The following is a 19,985-nucleotide window of genomic DNA, read 5'->3' as shown; positions in this document are numbered from 1 at the left end:
TTATAAATAAAGATTGATTGATCATTTCCACACATGTATTACCTGATCTCAGGTATCAGATCAGTTCTTCAGCAGGAGACACTTTAATGGACATCTGTTGAGGGCTGAATGTAAATTATATTCTATTATAAACATTACGGTCATCCTTAATGCTTCTGAAAAACAAACCAGTTCATTAACTTGATTACATAAAAAAAGTCCTCGTGTGACTCAGAGGCTACAGAAGCGAAACGTGTTTTTTGTACTTCTTCTTTTCTCTAAACCTTTGCAACTTTGGCACATTTTACAGTTGAACTCTTTCCTCTTTTTTTGTATTTTGAAACCTATCCGTGTTTTGTTTTGGTAAGATTGGAAGAACGACTCCTTTTATGAGTCAAAAGTTGAAGTAGTCAGAGCACACAGTGCACATTTTTACATTGCCACTGTCAATCAATCAATTTTATTTATCAGGAAAAGACTGAGGAATGACTGAGGGAAAGGACTGGATAAGAAAAGGATGAAGAAAGAAAGAAAGAAAGAAAGAAAGAAAGAAAGAAAGAAAGAAAGAAAGAAAGAAAGAAAGAAAGAAAGAAAGAAAGAATGAATGAAAGGAAAAGGGAATGAAAGGAAGAAGAACAGAAAGGAAGGATAAAACAAAGAAAGGAAGAAAGAATGAAAAAAAGAAAGAAAGAAAGAAAGAAAGAAAAGAAAGAAAGAAAGAAAGAATGAAAAAAAGAAAGAATGAAAGGAAAAGGGAATGAAAGGAAGAAGAACAGAAAAGGAAGGAGAAAAGAAAGAAAGGATGAAAGAATGAAATAAATAAATAAATAAAGAAAGAAAGAAAAGAAAGAAAGAAAGAAAGAAAGAAAGAAAGAAAGAAAGAAAGAAAGAAAGAAAGAAAGAAAGAATGACAGACCCAAAATAAGGAATCTACGGCAGAGATCCAGAGGAAGTTACGAGACAAGGGAGCTCAGGGACTCCAGAAAGGTCTATGGTTAGTAACTTTAATGGGACAGGAAGAGTTAAAGTAAAAGACAGGCAGAGAGAAGAGAGAGAGGGAAAGACAGGATCCCAGTATGTCAGTCTAATCCTATAGCAGAATAACTAAGTGCTGGTCCAAGCCTGATCCAGCTCTAACAATAAGCTTTATCAAAAAGGAAAGTTTGAAGCCTACTCTTAAAAGTAGAGAGGGTGTCTGCCTCCCGGACCCTGACTGGTGGATGATTCCTCTCTCTCTCTCTCTCTCTCTCTCTCTGTCTCTCTCTCTCTCTCTCTCTCTCTCTCTCTCTCTGTCTCTCTCTCTCTCTCTCTCTCTCTCTCTCTCTCTCTCTCTCTCTCTCTCTCTCTCTCTCTCTCTCTCTCTCAGATTTGCAGCACTACACACATCAGGCTCTGAAAAAATCTGACCCTACGTAGAAGTTACTGACTCATTTTTTTGTCTCCTGGCTGCTGCTCGTCTCTCAGCTTCTCCTCAGTCTGCTGAGGACGGTTTGAGATCCTTTGCCGGTTTTCTCAAGTGAGTTTTATATTTTAATTTCATTAATATCTGTTATGATGTGCTGAACAGAAGTTATTCTTTAGAGACGATCTGCTATTTGTTGATTGTTGTAATCAAACGTGATGATTCAGTTGTTCAGAGGAGCTGAGGGGGATTTGAGTTTCTAAAGGAGACCTGTTTGTCCTCTTTTCCCTGTTTTCCTTCTCAACGATGGTTCCTTTGTCTACTCTTTTTCTCTCCTATCCTTCCTTTCCTTTCCGATATTCCATCTTCTGCCTCTTCAACTCCTCTCCTTCCCTTGTTTCCTTATAACCTTGTCTTTCCTCTTATCTTTTCTTTCCTACCTCTCCTTGAACCACTACCTGCACCTCTTGCCTCCTTTCCTCCATCCTCCCTTCGCTGCTCTTTCTACTTTCAATGTTCCTTCTTTCCTTTCCTCGTCCTATGTGTCCTTTCCTTCTCTCTCTCTCCCTATGTCCTTTCTTCTCAACCGATCTTTCCTCTTCCTCCTCCCCCTTAATTATCCTCCACTAATTGTACTTCCAAGACTATCTTCTATCGTTCCTTGTCTCCTCTCCTCATTCCTTTTTTCCTGGGTTCTCATCTCTTTGTTGTCTTTCCTCTTATTTCCACTTTCCTTCCTTCCTTGTCTCACCCTCTTGTCTCCTTTCCACAATCTTTATCTCCTGGGGTCTTATCTCTTTCTTGCCTTCCTTTTCATTTCCACTTCCTTTCCTTCTTTTTCTCACCCTCTTGTCTCCTTTCCTCATTCCTAATCTCCTGGGTTCTTATCTCATTGTTGCCTTCCCTCTTATTTTCCCTTTCCTTCCTTCATTTTCTTTCCCTTTTGTCTTCTCTCCTCATTCCTTATCTCCCGGGTTCTCATCTCCTTGTTGCCTTCTCTCTTATTTTCCCTTTCCATCCTTCATTTCCTTGCCCTCTTGTCTCCTCTCCTCATTCCTTATCTCCTGGGTTTTCATGTCCTTGTTGCCTTCCCTCTTATTTCCTCTTTCTTTCCTTCCCTTTCTTACCTCCTTGTCTCCTCATCTCCTTGGCAGGTCATCCATCATGCTCCATCATCGTGTCCTCCTCATCACTACCCTGCTCTCATTGGCCGCACCCCTGCTGGCTGCAGATGAGACCTGCTCGGCCACAGGGATGCCAGGACTGCCAGGTGTGTGCATGATGTGTGTGTGTGTGTGTGTGTGTGTGTGTGTGTGTGTGTGTGTGTGTGTGTGTGTGTGTGTGTGTGTGTGTGTGTTTGCGAGTGTATCTTGTATAGGTGTGAGTGTGTATTATTTGTTTATTGATCTTTGAATCTTCAGGTATACCCGGGATGCCGGGGAGAGATGGTCGAGAAGGGCAGAAAGGACAGAGAGGAGAGCCAGGTACTCACACACACACACACACACACACACACACATATACACACACACACAAACACGCACACACACACACACACATACACACACACACACACACACATACACACACACACACACACACACAAAGAACACAAGCATAAATGTAAAATCTTTTGTCACAGGGGCGGCGTGGCAGGGCGGCCTTGGCCCTCAGAAAGGAGAGAAGGGGGGGCCAGGGCTGACGGGATATCCTGGTAAACGAGGTCAGAGCGGCGAGGGGGGAACGCCAGGTATCCCAGGAAAACCTGGAACCCTAGGTGAACCAGGAGAACCAGGGTAACTCTTCTTTTATACTTATTCCTCTGAATCCAACATCTCAACAGTCTACTTGATACAAACTGATAATATTTTAAACCAGTCGGAAACAAGGGGTGCTAATATATGACGTGGAGTATAAACTGCAGCTCCATGAGTGTCCACTTGAGGCTGTCTCCAGGAACAGGTTTACAGCCTGGTACAAACAAATAGTGTCATTCATGACAGCTAATTTCTTTATTACTAAAAAGACCTGTACGGATCGGATCATTAGGTTTCAATCAATCAATCTTTATTCATATAGCGGCAAATCATGACAAATGTTATCCTCAGACTCTTTCCAAACAGAGCAGGTCTAGACAATACTCTATGTTCTATTATTGACAAAGACCAGATATCAAGACCGGATCAGATCCAGTCCCATTTTGCAGACAGGACTCAGTCTGACCTCATCTTAATCCACCATGAGCAGAGCACTTTGCAACATTTAGCAAGTTACAGTGGCAAGGACAAACTTCCTTTAACAGGCAGAAACCTCCAGCAGGACCAGACTCGTGTTAGACACACATCTGCTGAGACCGTTTTGGAGAGAGGGATAGAGGGAGATGAAGAGAGAGAGAGATGATCGTGGTGAGACGGATAGTAGTAGTTGTAGCAGCTGGAGTCTGGCACGTCCACAGCAGCAGAGATCCAGAGGATCCTACGAGACAAGGGAGCTCAGGGACTCCAGAAAGATCTATGGTTAATAACTTTAATGGGACAAGGGGGGGTTAAAGTAAGTTTGTTTGGTGGGGGAGCAAGATAGGATCCCACTGTGTCAATGTAAAAATGGACATTTCAGCATGTGCTGTAATGGGGATTCCTTGATTTTGCAGGGCTTCAAAACGTCACTGAGACTACGTACATGTTTTACAATGTTACAAACTGAAACACCCATAGAGCAACATCTCAAAGGCAATCAAATGGATTCACTTTGAGATTACTGAGGCCAGAATATCTCAATAGTTTCAAAGAGTATGAATGAACATGAATGAACTCCTCCAGTTTAGCTGAACCAAAGGCCTTTCACGCAGAGTGTCCAAAGGTTGATCCTTATTTAAGCCTCACTTACGGTTGTACCTGTACTTTGTGGATGTAGGTCTGTTGGAGTCCAGGAGAAAGCCGGCTTCAGTGTGGCCAGAGCGACCAACAATGTCCCAGACAGATCCAGCGTGATCAAGTTCTTAAATGTCATCACCAACATCAACGATGACTACGACACAGAGACGGGAAAATTCAGGTGAGAAAACTTCACCCTTATTACAAGAAACTTGACACGGAAATGTTTCTTACCGCAGTTGCAGATTTTTTTTCTCATCACAAGCAATTTATGTATTATTTTCAGCTTGAAATATCTTGTAATATGACATTTTTTAGCCTTATCAGGTGAATCCAGCTCATATCAAGTCTAAAGAGCCATTTTAAGATAAAAACTATCTGGGCGATACTAACGGCCCTCCAATATTATCGGCCGACATTGACTTAAAAATGTAATATCGGGAATTATCGGTATCTGTTTTTTATAACCGCTGTTTGTTCAGTAGGCTTTAACAATTCAGAGCCTGCATGAACGCAGCATGGGACGCTTATAGGCACGCGCTTGATGATGTATAACAACAACAACGACAACATGCTAGACTCGTGGGTTCCTAACCGTGGCTAACAAGCTTTCTCACCCGGTGCATGAGATGTCCGTGGTTTGGAACTATTTCCAAATGTCACCTATGAATCGTAAATTTGTAAATTGCAATGATTGCAAAGTGTTGGTTATGCGAGGAGGAAACAAGGCGTCTTCCTTTAATACATCAAATTTGATCTCCCATCTCAAGAAGAATCTTTCTTGTTTTTATTTGCACTATTTTGAGAGAGCAGAGCGAAGGAGCCCAGTTCATATATTAATGATTGTATTATTTGCCAAGTTATGGCCATTTACTCATTCATTGAACTTGGAATAAAAGAGGTCTATGTTTGTTCACTAATCTGGACTGAAGATATGCATCTTCCTTGTTTTGATATTGTTGTGTTGTTTGAGGCAAAATGTTTCTCTCTAAAATCTCTAAAAAATAATAATAAATATGGCAGTGCCATATTGGCACTTTTTTCCACAACTTAAGTTGAAGTTGTTCTCTTATTTTGCACAAACAGTGTGTACATTTGGAAAGCCATGTTGCATTTATGTATGCATCCAGTGAGGCATAACAATACAATTAGGCATAATGTGTTAATTCCACAATAGGAGATATGTTATGTCGTTACCAAACAGTTTTGGTGTAAAAAGCCTGAATATATCGGTATCGGGTGATATCGGTATTGGAAATTAAGAGTGGGACAATATCGTAATATCGGATATCGGCAGAAAAGCCAATATTGAGCATCCCTAATAAAAACATGTGCGTGGTTTGGAGTTTTTACAGTGAAATAGAGACAAAGAAGCTGTGATACAAACATCTCGTATGATGAAGCTCGATGTGTTTGTTTTGTCTCAGGTGTCGGGTCCCGGGAACGTACTACTTTGTGTATCACGCCTCTTTAGACGACCGACTGGGTGTGGTGCTGAAGCTGGATGGCGTAGAGATGACAGTGTTCTGGGATCATCGCCGCGGCAGGCGACAGGTACGAACATCCAACAACTCCCAGGATTTATTGAACCGTTTATGGATGTAGATCAAATCAAAGTCACCACAGAAACATCAGCAGGACTCATTATGACTGTGTAAAACGAGGCATTATCAAATCTGGTTCCAGGTGACTTCAGGAAGCATGGCGGTCTACATGTCGAAGGATCAGGAGCTTTGGTTGGAGACGACAGACAACAGAGGGATGAGAGGAAAACCAGCCGGTTACAGCATCTTCTCCGGGTTCCTGCTGCACCAGCACTGATCCAGGATATCATAATACAGCCTTTCCTGTCACTTTGGTTAAACAGCTTCCCAGCAAAGACTAAAAATAAAAACATGAATATCTTACCTTCCTTTGTGAAGAATTCTTTTAAAACTTTAAAGAGAAACTTTTGATTTCTTTTCATTTTCACTCTTTATTGTCCTTTATTTAACCTTCTCAGCTGTATGTGAAGTCTCTGTGAAGTGAACAAGACACAATAAAATGAACAGAATCAAACTGAACAAGAGTGCTGTTTTCAAAAGCTCAACTTCCTCTACAGACACGATAAAAACACATCACGAGTGGAAGTAAGTTTATGTTGAGGAATGTTTCCAGTGTAAGTTTTTCTACAAACATCCTTCTTCTGACCTACAAAGCTCTTAATGGTCAGACACCTTCCTATCTTAAAGAGCTCATAGTGCCCTATCGCCCCTCTAGAACACTACGCTCCAAACATGCAAGCCTGCTCGTGGTGAACCTTCAGTTATCAGTCCCCTCTCCTTCGGAATCATCTACCAGTCAGTGTCCGGGAGGCAGACAACCTCTCTACTTTTAAGAGTAGGCTTCAAACTTTCCTTTTTGATAAAGCTTATAGTTATATATATAGTTGGATCAGGCTTGGACCAGCTCTTAGTTATGCTTCTAAAGGCTTAGACTGACACACTGGGATCCTGTTTTTCCCTCTCTCTTCTCTCTGCCTGTCTCTTACTTTAACTCTTCCTGTCCCATTAAAGTTACTAACTATAGACCTTTCTGGAGTCCCTGAGCTCCCTTGTCTTGTAGGTTCCTCTGGATCTCTGCCGTAGATTCCTTTTTTGGGTCTGTCATTCATTCTTTCTTTCTTTCTTTCTTTCTTTCATTTATTTGTTTTTCCTTTCTTTCTTTCCATTTTCCTTACTTTCTGTCTTTTCTTTTCTTTCTTGCTTTCTTTACTTCTTTCTCTATTTTCTTCTTTATTGCATCTTAGTTTATTTCTTTTTTTTATTTTTTATAAATATTTTTATTGAGAAATATGGTAAGTTTACCGGAACATCACCGGAAGTCACAAAAGAAAAGAGATGTATAGTGAGTGACTATTGCAGGAATACTGTGCATCCCAAGTATTGAAGAACAAAAACAATAATACAACAAGCCATAATTTCCTTTTTTTTTAATTTTTCAGTGAGCATAGAGTAAGATAAAAGAAAACAAGACATGACATATCTCCCAAACAATATCAATATATAGTAATAATTTTAATAACAATTATATTGGTAATGTATCAATAAGACTAAACATAATAAAATTAATTAATAAACAAAAATAAATACAACAAGGTAACAAGGAGATGAACAGACAGACATGGGGGGGTGGGGGGTTGTTAATCAGGAGGCAAAAACTTCAGAGTTTTGAAGGATAGAAAGGATTGCCACATATAAAACTTTCCAGAGTTGCCTCTTAGTGAGTAGTTTCTTTCTTTCTTTCTTTCTTTCTTTCTTTCTTTCTTTGTTGCTGTCTTTCTTTCTTTTCTTGCTTTCTTTACTTCTTTCTCTTTTTTATTGCTTCTTAGTTTCTTTCTTTCTTTCTTTCCATGTTTCTTCATCCTTTGTCTCCTTTACTTATCCAGTCCTTTCCTTCTGTCATTCTCTCACCATTTATTCTACTCTTTTTCTTTCTTCTGGTCTCCCTCTCTTTTTTCTTTTCTTAGACCTTTCTGGAGTCCCTGAGCTCCCTTGTCTCGTCGGTTCCTCTGGATCTCTGCTGCTGTGGACGGGCCAGACTCCGGCTGCTACAACTACTACTATCCGTCTCACCACTATCATCTCTCTCTCTCTCTCTCTCTCTCTCTCTCTCTCTCTCTCTCTCTCTCTCTCTCTCTCTCTCTCTTCATCTCCCTCTATCCCTCTCTCCAACACAGTCTCAGCACATGTGTGTCTAACATGAGTCTGGTCCTGCTGGAGGTTTCTGCCTGTTAAAGGAAGTTTGTCCTTGCCACTGTAACTTGCTAAATGCTGCAAAGTGCTCTGCTCATGGTGGATTAGATGAGATCAGACTGAGTCCTGTCTGTAAGATGGGACTGGATCTGATCCTCTCTTGATGTTGTAGGAATCTATGAAAGATTCCTACTCTCCACCTGGTTCTGTAGAGATCCTTCAGAGTATTTAATGGGGCCAAACAAAGTCCTTGTTCTTTAAAGAAAGAGCAACTAGTTATTCACATGATGAGAGGACCTTCCAAAGTTTTAGTCCTTTGAGCAAAATGATGTGTAATAAAAACACTGACACACTTTTTTAAACGTTGTGGTGTTAATCAAGCGTTGTCCCGTCAGAGACACATTCACTGACTTTTAAAAGGACAAAATGTAAGAAACAAAAAGAGGATCTGAGAGACAGAAAACAACAAACTGGCATATTTTACAGGATGTAGTCTTCAAAATAAATAACCATCTCTTTTTTTGATTGATACTGTGGAGGGAATTAAATATTTTGTGGAACAGATACTGACGTCCAGACTCCGCATGCCAGGAAACCAGTCCGCTTGGAGCCTGCAGCAGAGAGGAAGTTCAGAGAAAACCAGAACTAAATGTTAATTTGAAGACAAGATGTTTTTCAGTCATAAACATTTAATAACGCTTCATCATCACATCTTCTTCAGGTTGAGTTTTTCTGCACATCTTGTGAAACTTTCACTTCCTCCAAAGGGAGAGCTGCTGTGTCAGATCATTTTAATATAAAATCACTATGGGAAAAGGAATCGAGATTAGAGCTTTAATTTAAGCTACACAATAAAACAAGAAAGGACAAAAGACCAAACAAGGTTAAGAGAGAATCAAACCAGAGGCCGAAGCGCCAGGATACGTGGAATCCAAAACACAGGCAGAAACCTCCAGCAGGACCAGACTCATGTTAGACACGCATCTGCTGAGACTGTGTTGGAGAGAGGAATAGAGGGAGATGAAGAGAGAGAGAGATGATAGTGGTGAGACAGATAGTAGTAGTTGTAGCAGCTGGAGTCTGGCACGTCCACAGCAGCAGATATCCAGAGGAACCTAAGAGACAAGGGAGCTCAGGGACTCCAGAAAGGTCTATGGTTAGTTATTTTAATGGGACAGGAAGAGTTAAAGTAAGAGACAGGCAGAGAGAAGAGAGAGAGGGAAAGACAGGATCCCAGTGTGTCAGTCTAAGCCTATAGCAGCATAACTAAGAGCTGGTCCAAGCCTGATCCAGCTCTAACAATAAGCTTTATCAAAAAGGAAAGTTTGAAGCCCACTCTTAAAAGTAGAGAGGGTGTCTGCCTCCAGGACCCTGACTAGTAGATGATTCCAAAGGAGAGGGGACTGATAACTGAAGGTTCTACCTCCCATACTATTTTAAGAGACTCTAGGTACTACGAGCAGGCCTGCATACACACATTTCTGCACAGAAGTCCTGGCTCTGACAGTTCACTTAAATTAAAGTTAGTATTACAAGAAAATGCACCGACAGTTTTCAAAATAAAGGTACTTTGAATGCTTAGAGTGAAATATATCACAATTTTAATTACAGTGATGCGTCAATGAGTGGTTATCACTCTGGAGTCTGTCAAGGCCCTGTTATGGACCTGGGTTCCGTGCAACCTTACGTGAAACCCACAGTTACCAATCTTGGTGTCATAATGGACAGTCATGTAAGATTAAGCAGATCAATTCTGGAGTAAAATCTTGTTTTTACCATATGAGTTTTTTATCTGAGATTAAATAGTTTTATTTTCTGTCAGTAAGGAGGAAAAACTTCATCACACTGCTGCTACAAAGCGAGTTATCTGAGCTGCTGTTTCAGTCAGTGTCCTTAAAGGGATTTTAATGAACACCAACAGAACAGAGATCACAATCTGTGGAACAGTTGTACTTCCTGTTTTCTCCAGACTGAGCTGCAGCTGCCACCGTGAACAGAACAGCTCCTCAGCTCCTCACTGGATCAACCTACCGCTCCACCACAGCGCGCGTGACTGCATTACCTGCAAATGGTGAGGATTTTATGTAAAACTAAAGAACGGTAAAATAAAACATACATTTATACGGACTAAGAGAGAGAAAGAAATCATGTGTTTGTCTGAAAGGTTGCTGATACAGAAGTTTGGTTGGTTTCATGGTGTATCCTGAAATCTTGATTTTTAGCTGTTCTCTTTGCCATGGTGTCCTCTGTATGATCTTAAAGGGTTTAAAATGTAAATATAAATGCACAAAATCAAGTTAAATTGTCAGAATTTTGCATTTCTATAACCTTTTTGTGAAGACCGTTTGTTGAATCTTCCATATGACAAGTGTGACATAGGTTAAAGCACTTAGTTTCCTTCAGTAAATTTGTTTTTTGGTCATTAGATACTCACAGTGTCACCAAAATGTGTTTTGTGTGGGTGTTACTGGTTGTATCTTGGTGATAAAATACAAAATAAGCAAATACACTCAAGACTTTTGAGTCAGCTATGGAAAAAAATTTACTTGAGGCAAAGAAAAAGTCCCCGAAATGTAAAAAACATTACATTTTAAGAGTAAGACTGGATGTTTGGTTTGATATGTAGTCATAATTAAGGTCCAACATGCATTGATTCTGTTTTAAGTTGAAGGTAAGTCCACAGATGATAAAACAATAAAATGCCTCCTAAGCCACAACAACCATTTTATGTGTATCTGTGTGTTGACGCAGGCCCCCTGGTGGCTGAGCTGCAGTACTGCAGTGTTCCTGCTCTTGCTCCACATTGACCTGGGCGTCACGCAGTCCTGCAGCAGCGGGTTTCCAGGGATTCCTGGGATACCTGGCACACATGGCCCTAATGGGTTAGACGGTCTAAAGGGAGAGAAAGGAGACCCTGGTGAGTTCATCCTGGATGTTAAGACATCAAACACATTTTAGCGTCACATTTTTCCAATGTTTTTAATATTGTTGGAGCTATTTCATGGCTATTTTACTTTGAGTAGTTTATTTTGTTTGATTGGAAATTATTGTAGTTTTTATGTTTCTTACAAAATTCAGTACGAGAACTTTGAGGGACTTTTTTTTAACATTTCCTCCTGTTACGAAATATTCTATATGGCCTAATTTGAATCCACTGCTATGATATAAAACCAACTTTTCAACTTAGTCTCGGCCCACACAACACTGTGACGTAGTCGACTCTCTGTATGAGCAGGTGAGGCAGGTCAACCTGTCAGGGGCCAGAAGGGGTTACAAGGACTGCGGGGCTCCCCTGGACGGCCAGGGCTGAAGGGGGACATAGGCCTTGCAGGACCTCCTGGTAATCCCGGCCTGCCAGGGGAGAAGGGGAGACCCTTCAGCCCTTCCAGCATGCAGAAATCTTTCTTCTCCTACAAACGGGTCACCACAGAGCTGGCAGACATGGACACCACTCTCGACTTCAACAAGTCAGTGCTGTTTGGTGGAAAAAATAATAATTATAAATAAATGAGACGTTACCTGGAAAAGGAAAACTGTTTGATGTGTGATCTCAAAAGATTGAAATGTTTGTTTTAATGATGTAGAAAGAACAACAACCATGAAATAATGGATAAAACCTGACATGTTTTATGTCGAATGTGTAAACGTCCCACAGGGAGATCCAGCCTGACCTGGACCAACAGTTTAAAGGAGAAATGCTCACAAATGGGGTCTACACCAGTGCCATCAAAGGCATTTACTTCTTCAGTTACCACATTTCGGCAAAGAGCAGAGTGAGTATGAGGAGTAATAAAACTGGTTTGTCTTTCCGTCTCTGTCTTTCTGATTTCTCTCACTTTTCAGTCTCAAAGTTTGATTCACTTTATTTTGCCTGAGTCAGATTTGGTCATTTAACCATTGGTACAAAAATCTAAGTAGATAAAGCGAAGAACCTTTTTTAAGTACTCCAGACTTCAGACTAGCTTACTAATCTGTGAGAAAAAACTCAGAACAGTCAAAATTGTCCAAAATTGGGGCGCTGGTGGCCTAGTTGTCTAAGCGCCCACGTACAGAGGCTACAGTCCTCATTGCAGGGGTCGCCGGTTTGATTTCCAGCGGGTCGACCATTTCCTGCATGTCTTCCCCCGCTCTCTAATCCCCACATTTCCTGTCTCTCTTTAGCTGTCCACCAATATAAAAGCAAAAAGCCCCAAAAAATATTATCATTAAAAAAAAACAATTGTGCACAATTGAACACGACTAAACACATATTACAAAGTCTGCAGGTAAACATGTCAAATTGGCAACCACTAGCAGAGCCAGCACCACCAGCATTCAGGTTAACGTCGTCATGCCAGTGCTGGTACCTCCTGTTTCTGGTGGAGTGGTTATATGTCAGTTTACCCAGACTCAGCCTACATACAATTTTATCTCCATTTACTAGATCAACATGACAAACCATGCCGTGCAACCAGATGACATCTGTCACCCGTACTTGTTTACATCCAGGTAGTAGAGCTTTATGATGGAGCTACAGTGCCGGCTAGTGGTGGATGCCTGCGGTACAGTTTAGTGGCATGTCAGGCCAACAATGAGAAAACTATTATTAACTGATAATTCTGGTGACAAACTTGAATTGTTTCATTGACTAAACGTGAACATCCCTAACCACAATGGAGAGACAAAGACTGCACTTTACGTTCTCGGTCTCAGCAGATGTGTGTCTAACATGAGTCTGGTCCTGCTGGAGGTTTCTGCCTTTTAAAGGAAGTTTGACCTTGCCACTGTAACTTGTTTGCTTGATTGCTTGATTGGTTGACTAATTGATTGGTTGATTGATCAATTGATTGATTGATTGATTGATTGACATATGAAATGAGGCTGTGTTTCTTCCAAGCGGCAACCTCCGGTCTCAAACTATGAAGCCCATGCGGAAGTGTTAGAAACTGCAAATCATCAAGAATCCCCTTGAGGCTGGCTGCAGAAACACCGAAAAGCACATAGACATGAATGGGATAAAGACGATCTTTGCAGCATTAATAAACATGTTTACAGCCTGGTTCAAAAAACAGCTTGGCCCTTCGTAGTTAATTTCTCTATCGGCACACACTGTACGGTGGGTGAATTTTTTTCTAACGCGACGGTTCAGAAGATGTTAAGATTATGAGTTTTTGCCCAAATAAGGACATGACTGACGAATGCCGGTCGGGAACACAGTTGTTGGCTAGGAGGTTCCGCATTTCCAATATGGCTGACGCCGTCCATTAGCTTCAAAATAGCGCTCAGGAACAGATGGGTGACGTCACGGATATCACGTCCATATTTATACAGTTTGGTTTTTTCCTAACCTGGTTCCTTGTATGTTATATTTCTTGGTTTGAATGAGAGATGAGAACAAAGAATTTTGGAATTTCTCAAGTAGTTAGCTTTAGCCAGCAGCCTCATACCATAGACCAGGGGTGTCAAACTCAAATACACAGAGGGCCAAAATAAAAAAATCGGTGCAAGTCAAGGGCCGGACTGGTTTAATGTTTATTGCAAAACTTATTGAAATGAACTTATTGCACATATTGAACATTGAACTAGCAAAGCTTAAGTTATTGCTATCAACATTTAAAAAATGAAAAATATGTTGAATTCATTTCTTATTGCTCAATCTGCAGCTTATCTAATGAATGAGCTTTACTAATTTCTTATGAATATATTTTTCCACAGGCCAACAACATTAGCAAAAAAAATTCTGCAAAGAAAAACCAAAAATGCCCTGTGGTAGCAAGAAAAAGTGCAAAAAGGAAACATTTTAGCTCAGTCTGCTGCTCTGTGATGCACACTAGTCTAAGCCAGATACTCAGCATCTCATCTTGGATGTAAGTTCATCAATGTTTGGGGTCAGGCTCTGAGCTGTGAAGGTGTTCATCAGTAAGACGACTCCTGTGAGATGTTTTGTTTAACTTCATCAAAGAGAACAGTTGTTCACAAAGGTAGTTTGGCTGCACGGAAAATGGCTCAAGTTTTCTTGCAGCATCTGCGTCTCCCACAGGCGCAACTTGGTTTTAAAAGCCCTCACTGCAGCATACATGTCTGTGACACAGGTTTTTGCACTTGAACATTGGCTTAACTTCTCAAGACCTTAAAACAGGCTGTAACTTATGTGGCTTAGTATACTTAAGACCCGGACAACCTGTTCAAACACAGATATGACATAATATTTAATGTTAAAATGTTAAATGTTAACTGTTAAAATCTTGCTCTTGGTTGTTTATATTTGATCACATCCAGGTGTGTATGAAGCTGATGAAGGTCACTGACGTTAAGATGACGCTGTGTGACTCGTCTGAAGGTTTCCTCGTCACCTCGGGGTCGGCGATGCTGGAGCTGGATGTCGGGGAGACAGTGTCACTGGAGCTCACCAAATACAACTCCATTGCACCGAGCGAGAGCACCAGCCACACCTTCACCGGCTTCCTCATCTCCCCAACCGGTTAACGTCCTTTCTCATCCAGAAAATCATTCTGAAACATCACAGACTCTTCGAAGACTTTAGGGCACCTGATTTGATAGAAATTGGCACATCAGTGGAACTATTTTATAGAAGCACCGGTGTTTTTGGTTATTCAAATATAACAAAAATTATCACAATGAGAAAACCATGTTTTTGGACCTTTAAAAGACAAAATGTGTTATCTGCAAGTCAAACTGAAACCCTTCACTTTTTATGCAAAGTAAAACTTTCATTTAACAACAAAGTGCTGTTTCCTGTCTCCTGAGTGTCACTTAGCTGTTTGAGAAACACATCCTGAGAAAATTAAAGGGATATTTCAGGTTTTTTGAAGTGGGGTCGTATAAGTTACATTACACTATTGCTCCTGCTAGCCACAATGCATGCCGGTGAGCTCTTCTACTTTAATGAGAAAATTTCCAGAGGACCGACAGGTAAGCTAGGCTATTTTCTCTGCGGACAGGGCCTCCTAATTTGCGTAATTTCCCCAAAGTTAAGAAAATATGGTCCAGGCACTCATCACGGTGCAAATGCATGCACCAGTAGAAAAATTGGAGCTATTCAGTTTGCTGTCAAAAACCCCCTTTGTTTTTGCACTATTTTCAGACGCACCTCGCAAACTGGTGTTCTTCCGCTGCATGAGCACGGATACGCGCCGATCAGCTGTTTGGATCAACAAGCACGTAGCGAGATCAAGTAGCGATATCGGTCTTTAAAGTGAATTAAACTCTGCAAATTTAAAAGATGGGACTTACCTGTCTTTATTCCGGCTGTTCAAAGAAGCAAACCTCCTGTAAAGCAGGGAACTCTGGATGATGAGTGATGCAGACTGGAGCCGTATGTGAGCCGCTGGTATCCTCTGATTCAGAAAGGTCCTGAAGTATTGTTGTCACTAAGTCCCTCTCCTGACAGCAGAAGCTCTCTGGGTTCGTTGGCATGGGCTCACAGTTTACACACCGGCACCACCAGGTAACGTGGGATCTCTCCTGCTCACTTGTTAGCACAGAACTTTCTCCCCTCTCTTCTTCAGTACGTTGGGTCTCCATGTGGAGTTCTTCCTCTGTAAACTCTGCTTTATAGAGGTTTCCTCTTGTGTCCACAGTAAAAGGCATGTCATCATCGCTGTCAGAATCACTCATTTTTGCAGTTTGTAGTTTTTGTTCCAAAAGTGCAGGCAGATCCAAACAGCTGATCGGCGTGTATCAGTGCTCATGTAGCGGAAGAACACTGGTCTTCGAGGTGCGTATGGAAATAGTGCAAAAACAAAGGGGGTTTCTGACGGCAAACTGAATGACTCCCATTTTTTCTGCTGTTGCATGCATTTGCACTGTGATGAGTTCCTGGACCATATTTTCTTAACTTTGGAGAAAATAAGGTAAATAGGCGACACTGTCTGCAGAGAAAATAGCCTAGCTTACCTGCCGGTCCTCTGGGATTTTTCTCATTAAAGTAGAAGAGCTCACCGGCACGCATTGTGGCTAGCAGGAGCAATAGTGAAATTAATTCATAAGACCACACTTAAAAAAAAACATTACAGGATTGTATTGCGGTGAACTAGATGGCGATTTAACTCCTTCAAAGACAGACTGGTGCCCCTTTGTGGTCAAAACTGGAGATGACCAGAGCACAGTGGAATTATTAGATTAGAAATTAAATATTAAATGTAGTGGTGTGTAACATTTCCTACAAGGGGCTCAGTGAGGTATCAGATGTTCCACTTTCTGAACGACCCCAGGCCAGGAGTCCATTCATATTCAATCACACAGGGGTATCAGGTTTGCAGATGCTTAACCTTACACCTGTATGAGTGTAGACTGTTCATAGGAAGTATCAGAAAACCACAGACATTGCTGTTTTTGCACAAGAGGAAGGCTGGAGTCCAAATCGATCAAACGCAAAACAACGACGAGAATTTATGAAGAAATATACTTTAATTCTGACAATCACGACACAAAGAATACTTCTGTAATAACACCACTTTTGGGCGTTTTAGGACATTTTAGGCTTTGTCAGCATGATATCGCCTCCTCATGTCTCTAGAGCTGAACTTCAGCCATACATGTCCAAAGAAGAAGATGAGCTGCTGAAAACTCCGTTCCCGGCGTAGAAGGTGTTCTTCACCACCGAGGACTTGGCGTGGGATGGAGTGATGTAACTCAGAGTGTAGTCGCCTGTGGATACAGGTAGACAATGTCAACGTCTCACCACGATCATCTCTCTCTCTCTCTTCATCTCCCTCTATCCCTCTCTCCAACACGGTCTCAGCAGATGTGTGTCTAAAGGATGATTTATACTTCTGCGTCGAATCGACGGCGTAGCCTACGCCGTAGGTCCGCATAGCTCCCGTACCTACGCAGAGGCCTACGCACGTAGCTGACGTGCACCTCCTCCAAAATGTAACTACGCGTAGAGCCGACGCGGACCGCAAGCTCTGTGATTGGTCCGCTCGACGGCTTTGTCTTTCCCGCATTCACAGCACTTCCGGGATCCCGGACATCGGCCACACATCGGCCGTGTATTTCATCTCCTCCTCTCTATTCTTCATGTAATCATGTCTGTATGATAAACAGCAACATGTATCAGCTGCAGATTAACATAACACGCTCTGAATCGATGTGGAAAAGTAAACAGAGATCGTAGCAGGACCGGAAGCAGGCGACCGGCTATCAGAGAGACCACACTGCCCTCAAGCGTTTCGGAGGAGAATTGCGAATTACATTATAAGGTTGTCCACTATCAGTCTGAACTATAATGACTCAGTGGAAACTGAGATTTATTTATAATCTCTGATTGAAAATATCCAAGATTATTGCTTTTTTTTCAAATGTCATTTGGCTTTTATTTTGTAAGGATAAATCAGATTGACCTGTGATTGGCAGGATGGTTCGTTTCTCTCCGCCAATACAAACCGCTCACTCGACCACTTCCGGATGACTTCCTGTATTTGGTACATTCCTTTTCCAGTAGAAGCTGCTGTTTGTACATTTGTTCTGTCTCTTTATTTATTTTTTATTTATTCATTTATTTTCATTTTTTATATGCCTATGCATAGAAAGAAGTAGTATGTCCAGATAACCACTCCTAAAATGTTTCTGTCCTCCATCATCTTTGCAGGTGAATGCATCTATTTATACTCAACATTTAAACACATACTTAGGGATGGGTACCGAATTCGGTACTTTTATAGGTACCGACCGAATTCCGTCGGTACTGGCGAGTACCGATTCACGTAAAATCAAACGGTACCATGTTTCGGTACCTAAATGCATCCTTATGACTGTGAGGGAGTGGAAGAGGAGGCGAATTTCCATACTTTCACCCTGTAATAAAGTTTGAGCATGACCAGGATGTCTCTGCTCTCTGCTCTCGCGGGAGCGTGCCAAACAGAGCCTGCAGCGCGCACACTCATCCCGAGGCAGAGCTGCAGTAGGATTAAGTTGAGACTGACCCTCTCGCTCCGACTACCGGCTCTGTTTATAACCGTTCCTATGTGCGTGAATGCCCAACAAGTAAGTTGTGTGTCCTGTTATTATAAAGAGACGGAGAACTGACTTTTTCCCGTCCGCATGCATTCACATGTGTTGATTGATAAACTCCCAAAAGAGCAATTAGACGCCACGAGCACGTGTCAGCTAATATATCTAATCACCTATATAATCCTGTTTCTGTTCATTTCATGTACTGAAAATTGGTACCATTGAGTACCGGTACCGTGAATCGGTATCGTATCGGTTCAAATGTGAAAGGTACCCATCCCTACACATACTGTACATATACATGAATCTTCACCTCTTCCGTCAGTAATCAACACTCATTTTCCTGGCATATATCTGCTGTATACATTTTTGATACACACATTTTCAACACGATTTGACCATAAATTAAGTGATGAATATACTAAATATTAATTAGTTTAATTAGTTTAACATTACATTCCTCTTGAAGTTTCAGGAACAATTTGCAAGTTTTTTTCCTCCAATTTTTTCTAAATAGGCAAAAATATCTGAAAAACCTTGAGTGGGTCTCTGATCCACAGCTGCCATGATGGATGTCTCAAGTGAGGTCCTTCTGGTGCATTCATTACTCACACCTGGTGGATTATCCGTGCAATGCATGTATCTGATTCTATACATCAGGTTTTTTTTCCGGAAAAAATATATCACACTGATGATGTAGAGGTCTCAAAAACTGATGTATCAAATATGATTATTAAAAAGGTACAAAAAAAAGGTGTTATAATTTGTTGTTCAGCTTCTTACAAAATTAAAGGAAGTCAGTAAGGTCAATTTTTTTCACACAGGTATAACTTTATTGATCCCAAAAATTACAGTTCCCTTAACAGACACAAAAATAATTAAAATGCAACACATTCAAATCACAATATTTCACACATTTGTTTTATGTCTGGGGTATAAAAGAAAATGTGAGTACAACTTTTAAGACAGCAAAGACCGTCCCTGTGTCCTGAGGCATGTGATGAAATATTATATATATGGATTAGAGTTTAGTTTGAGACCCAGATTCAGGTAAATATTAGTATCAGAATGCACAGACAAAAAGAGTAATTCTAAATATCACCAACAAGGCTTAAACTACTGTTATATTAGGCAGCAAACACATTTGAGGTAACTACTAATAACATGAATAAAATATGGAATAATGAATAAATGTGATTATCATAACAGCTCAAACAACACAAAACCATGTACAACACTTTAAACTGAACCTTCATGTAACCTGAATAATTATAGAGCCCACATTAAGGATTATATGATGATATACAGTACCAGTCAAAAGTTTGGACACAGATTCTCATTCAATGGTTTTTATTTATTTTAATTATTTTCAACATTGTAGATTAATACTGAAGTCATCAAAACTATGAAATAATCTGGTTTTGCCATAATCTGGATAACAGAAGTAGTCAAATAGGGTTATCCATTGTGTACTAACCCTACCTCTGAACAACACAACTGCTGGTCTCAAACACATTAAGAAGGCAAGTCATTCTACAAATGAACCCTTGATAAGGCTCATGTTAATTAGAAACCATTCCAGGAGACCACTTCATGAAGCAGACTGAGAGAATACCAAGAGTGTGCAAAGCTGTCATGAAGGAAAAGGGGGCTACTTTATGAAATCCAAAATATAAAACATATTCTGGTTTGTTTAACACTTTTTGGTTCATTCAATAATTCCATATATGTTCTTACATAGTTTTGATGTCTTTCTGTATTAATCTACAGTGTTTCAAATAATTGAACTATATAAAAACCATTGAACGAGAGTGTATAAGCTTTTGAATGGTGATATAGCAACTCTGCTGAAGCTGATAAAATATATGTTTTTTTGAACTTTTTTTGGATTTATTTTTTTCAACAATTTTTTATGAACATTTTATTTTTATTTTTTATTAAAAAAATATGTTTTATCAACATCTTTGTGATTTTTTATTAACATGTTAATTGTTTTTTATTAACATTTTTAAAATTTACTTTTATAACCATTTTAAACTAACA

General features: G+C 40.5%; 2 protein-coding genes and 1 long non-coding RNA gene across 3 annotated transcripts in view; 2 read left to right on the top strand and 1 right to left on the bottom strand.

Annotated features, from left to right (window-relative positions):
• LOC117817461 overlaps positions 1–6,317 on the top strand; it is a 13,082-nt gene extending 6,765 nt beyond the window's left edge. Inside the window, exons 8-14 of the mRNA XM_034690188.1 lie at positions 1,388–1,495; positions 2,536–2,651; positions 2,803–2,865; positions 3,024–3,177; positions 4,295–4,435; positions 5,682–5,808; positions 5,941–6,317. Of these exons, the coding sequence (XP_034546079.1) occupies positions 1,388–1,495; positions 2,536–2,651; positions 2,803–2,865; positions 3,024–3,177; positions 4,295–4,435; positions 5,682–5,808; positions 5,941–6,075 (844 nt within the window). The 3' untranslated portion in view covers positions 6,076–6,317. The remainder of the gene's footprint in view (positions 1–1,387; positions 1,496–2,535; positions 2,652–2,802; positions 2,866–3,023; positions 3,178–4,294; positions 4,436–5,681; positions 5,809–5,940) is intronic.
• A 3,590-nt stretch (positions 6,318–9,907) lies between these two features.
• LOC117820925 (complement C1q subcomponent subunit B-like) lies at positions 9,908–14,713 on the top strand. Its single transcript, XM_034694873.1, has 5 exons — positions 9,908–10,059; positions 10,740–10,905; positions 11,224–11,455; positions 11,644–11,761; positions 14,247–14,713. The coding sequence occupies exons 1-5, from the start codon at positions 10,057–10,059 to the stop codon at positions 14,451–14,453; spliced, it is 726 nt and encodes a 241-aa protein (XP_034550764.1). The 5' UTR covers positions 9,908–10,056; the 3' UTR covers positions 14,454–14,713.
• Positions 14,714–16,378: 1,665 nt separating this feature from the next.
• LOC117819993 lies at positions 16,379–18,530 on the bottom strand. The gene is made up of 2 exons (XR_004632668.1): positions 18,479–18,530; positions 16,379–16,637 (listed from the first exon to the last, which is right to left on the bottom strand). It is a non-coding gene; the product is annotated as an uncharacterized LOC117819993 (long non-coding RNA).
• Positions 18,531–19,985: the final 1,455 nt, after the last annotated feature.

Source organism: Notolabrus celidotus, chromosome 1 (assembly GCF_009762535.1).
Source record: "Notolabrus celidotus isolate fNotCel1 chromosome 1, fNotCel1.pri, whole genome shotgun sequence".
Lineage (NCBI taxonomy): Eukaryota > Metazoa > Chordata > Actinopteri > Labriformes > Labridae > Notolabrus > Notolabrus celidotus.
This window is presented reverse-complemented; position numbering and strand designations above follow the sequence as displayed.

What these genes read in the sequence shown, in the direction of transcription:
- LOC117820925 (XM_034694873.1), top strand. An exon ending in GGGAGAGAAAGGAGACCCTG is followed by an intron (nt 10,906 to 11,223) that starts GTGAGTTCATCC and finishes CTGTATGAGCAG; the next exon opens with GTGAGGCAGGTCAACCTGTC. An exon ending in ACATTTCGGCAAAGAGCAGA is followed by an intron (nt 11,762 to 14,246) that starts GTGAGTATGAGG and finishes GATCACATCCAG; the next exon opens with GTGTGTATGAAGCTGATGAA.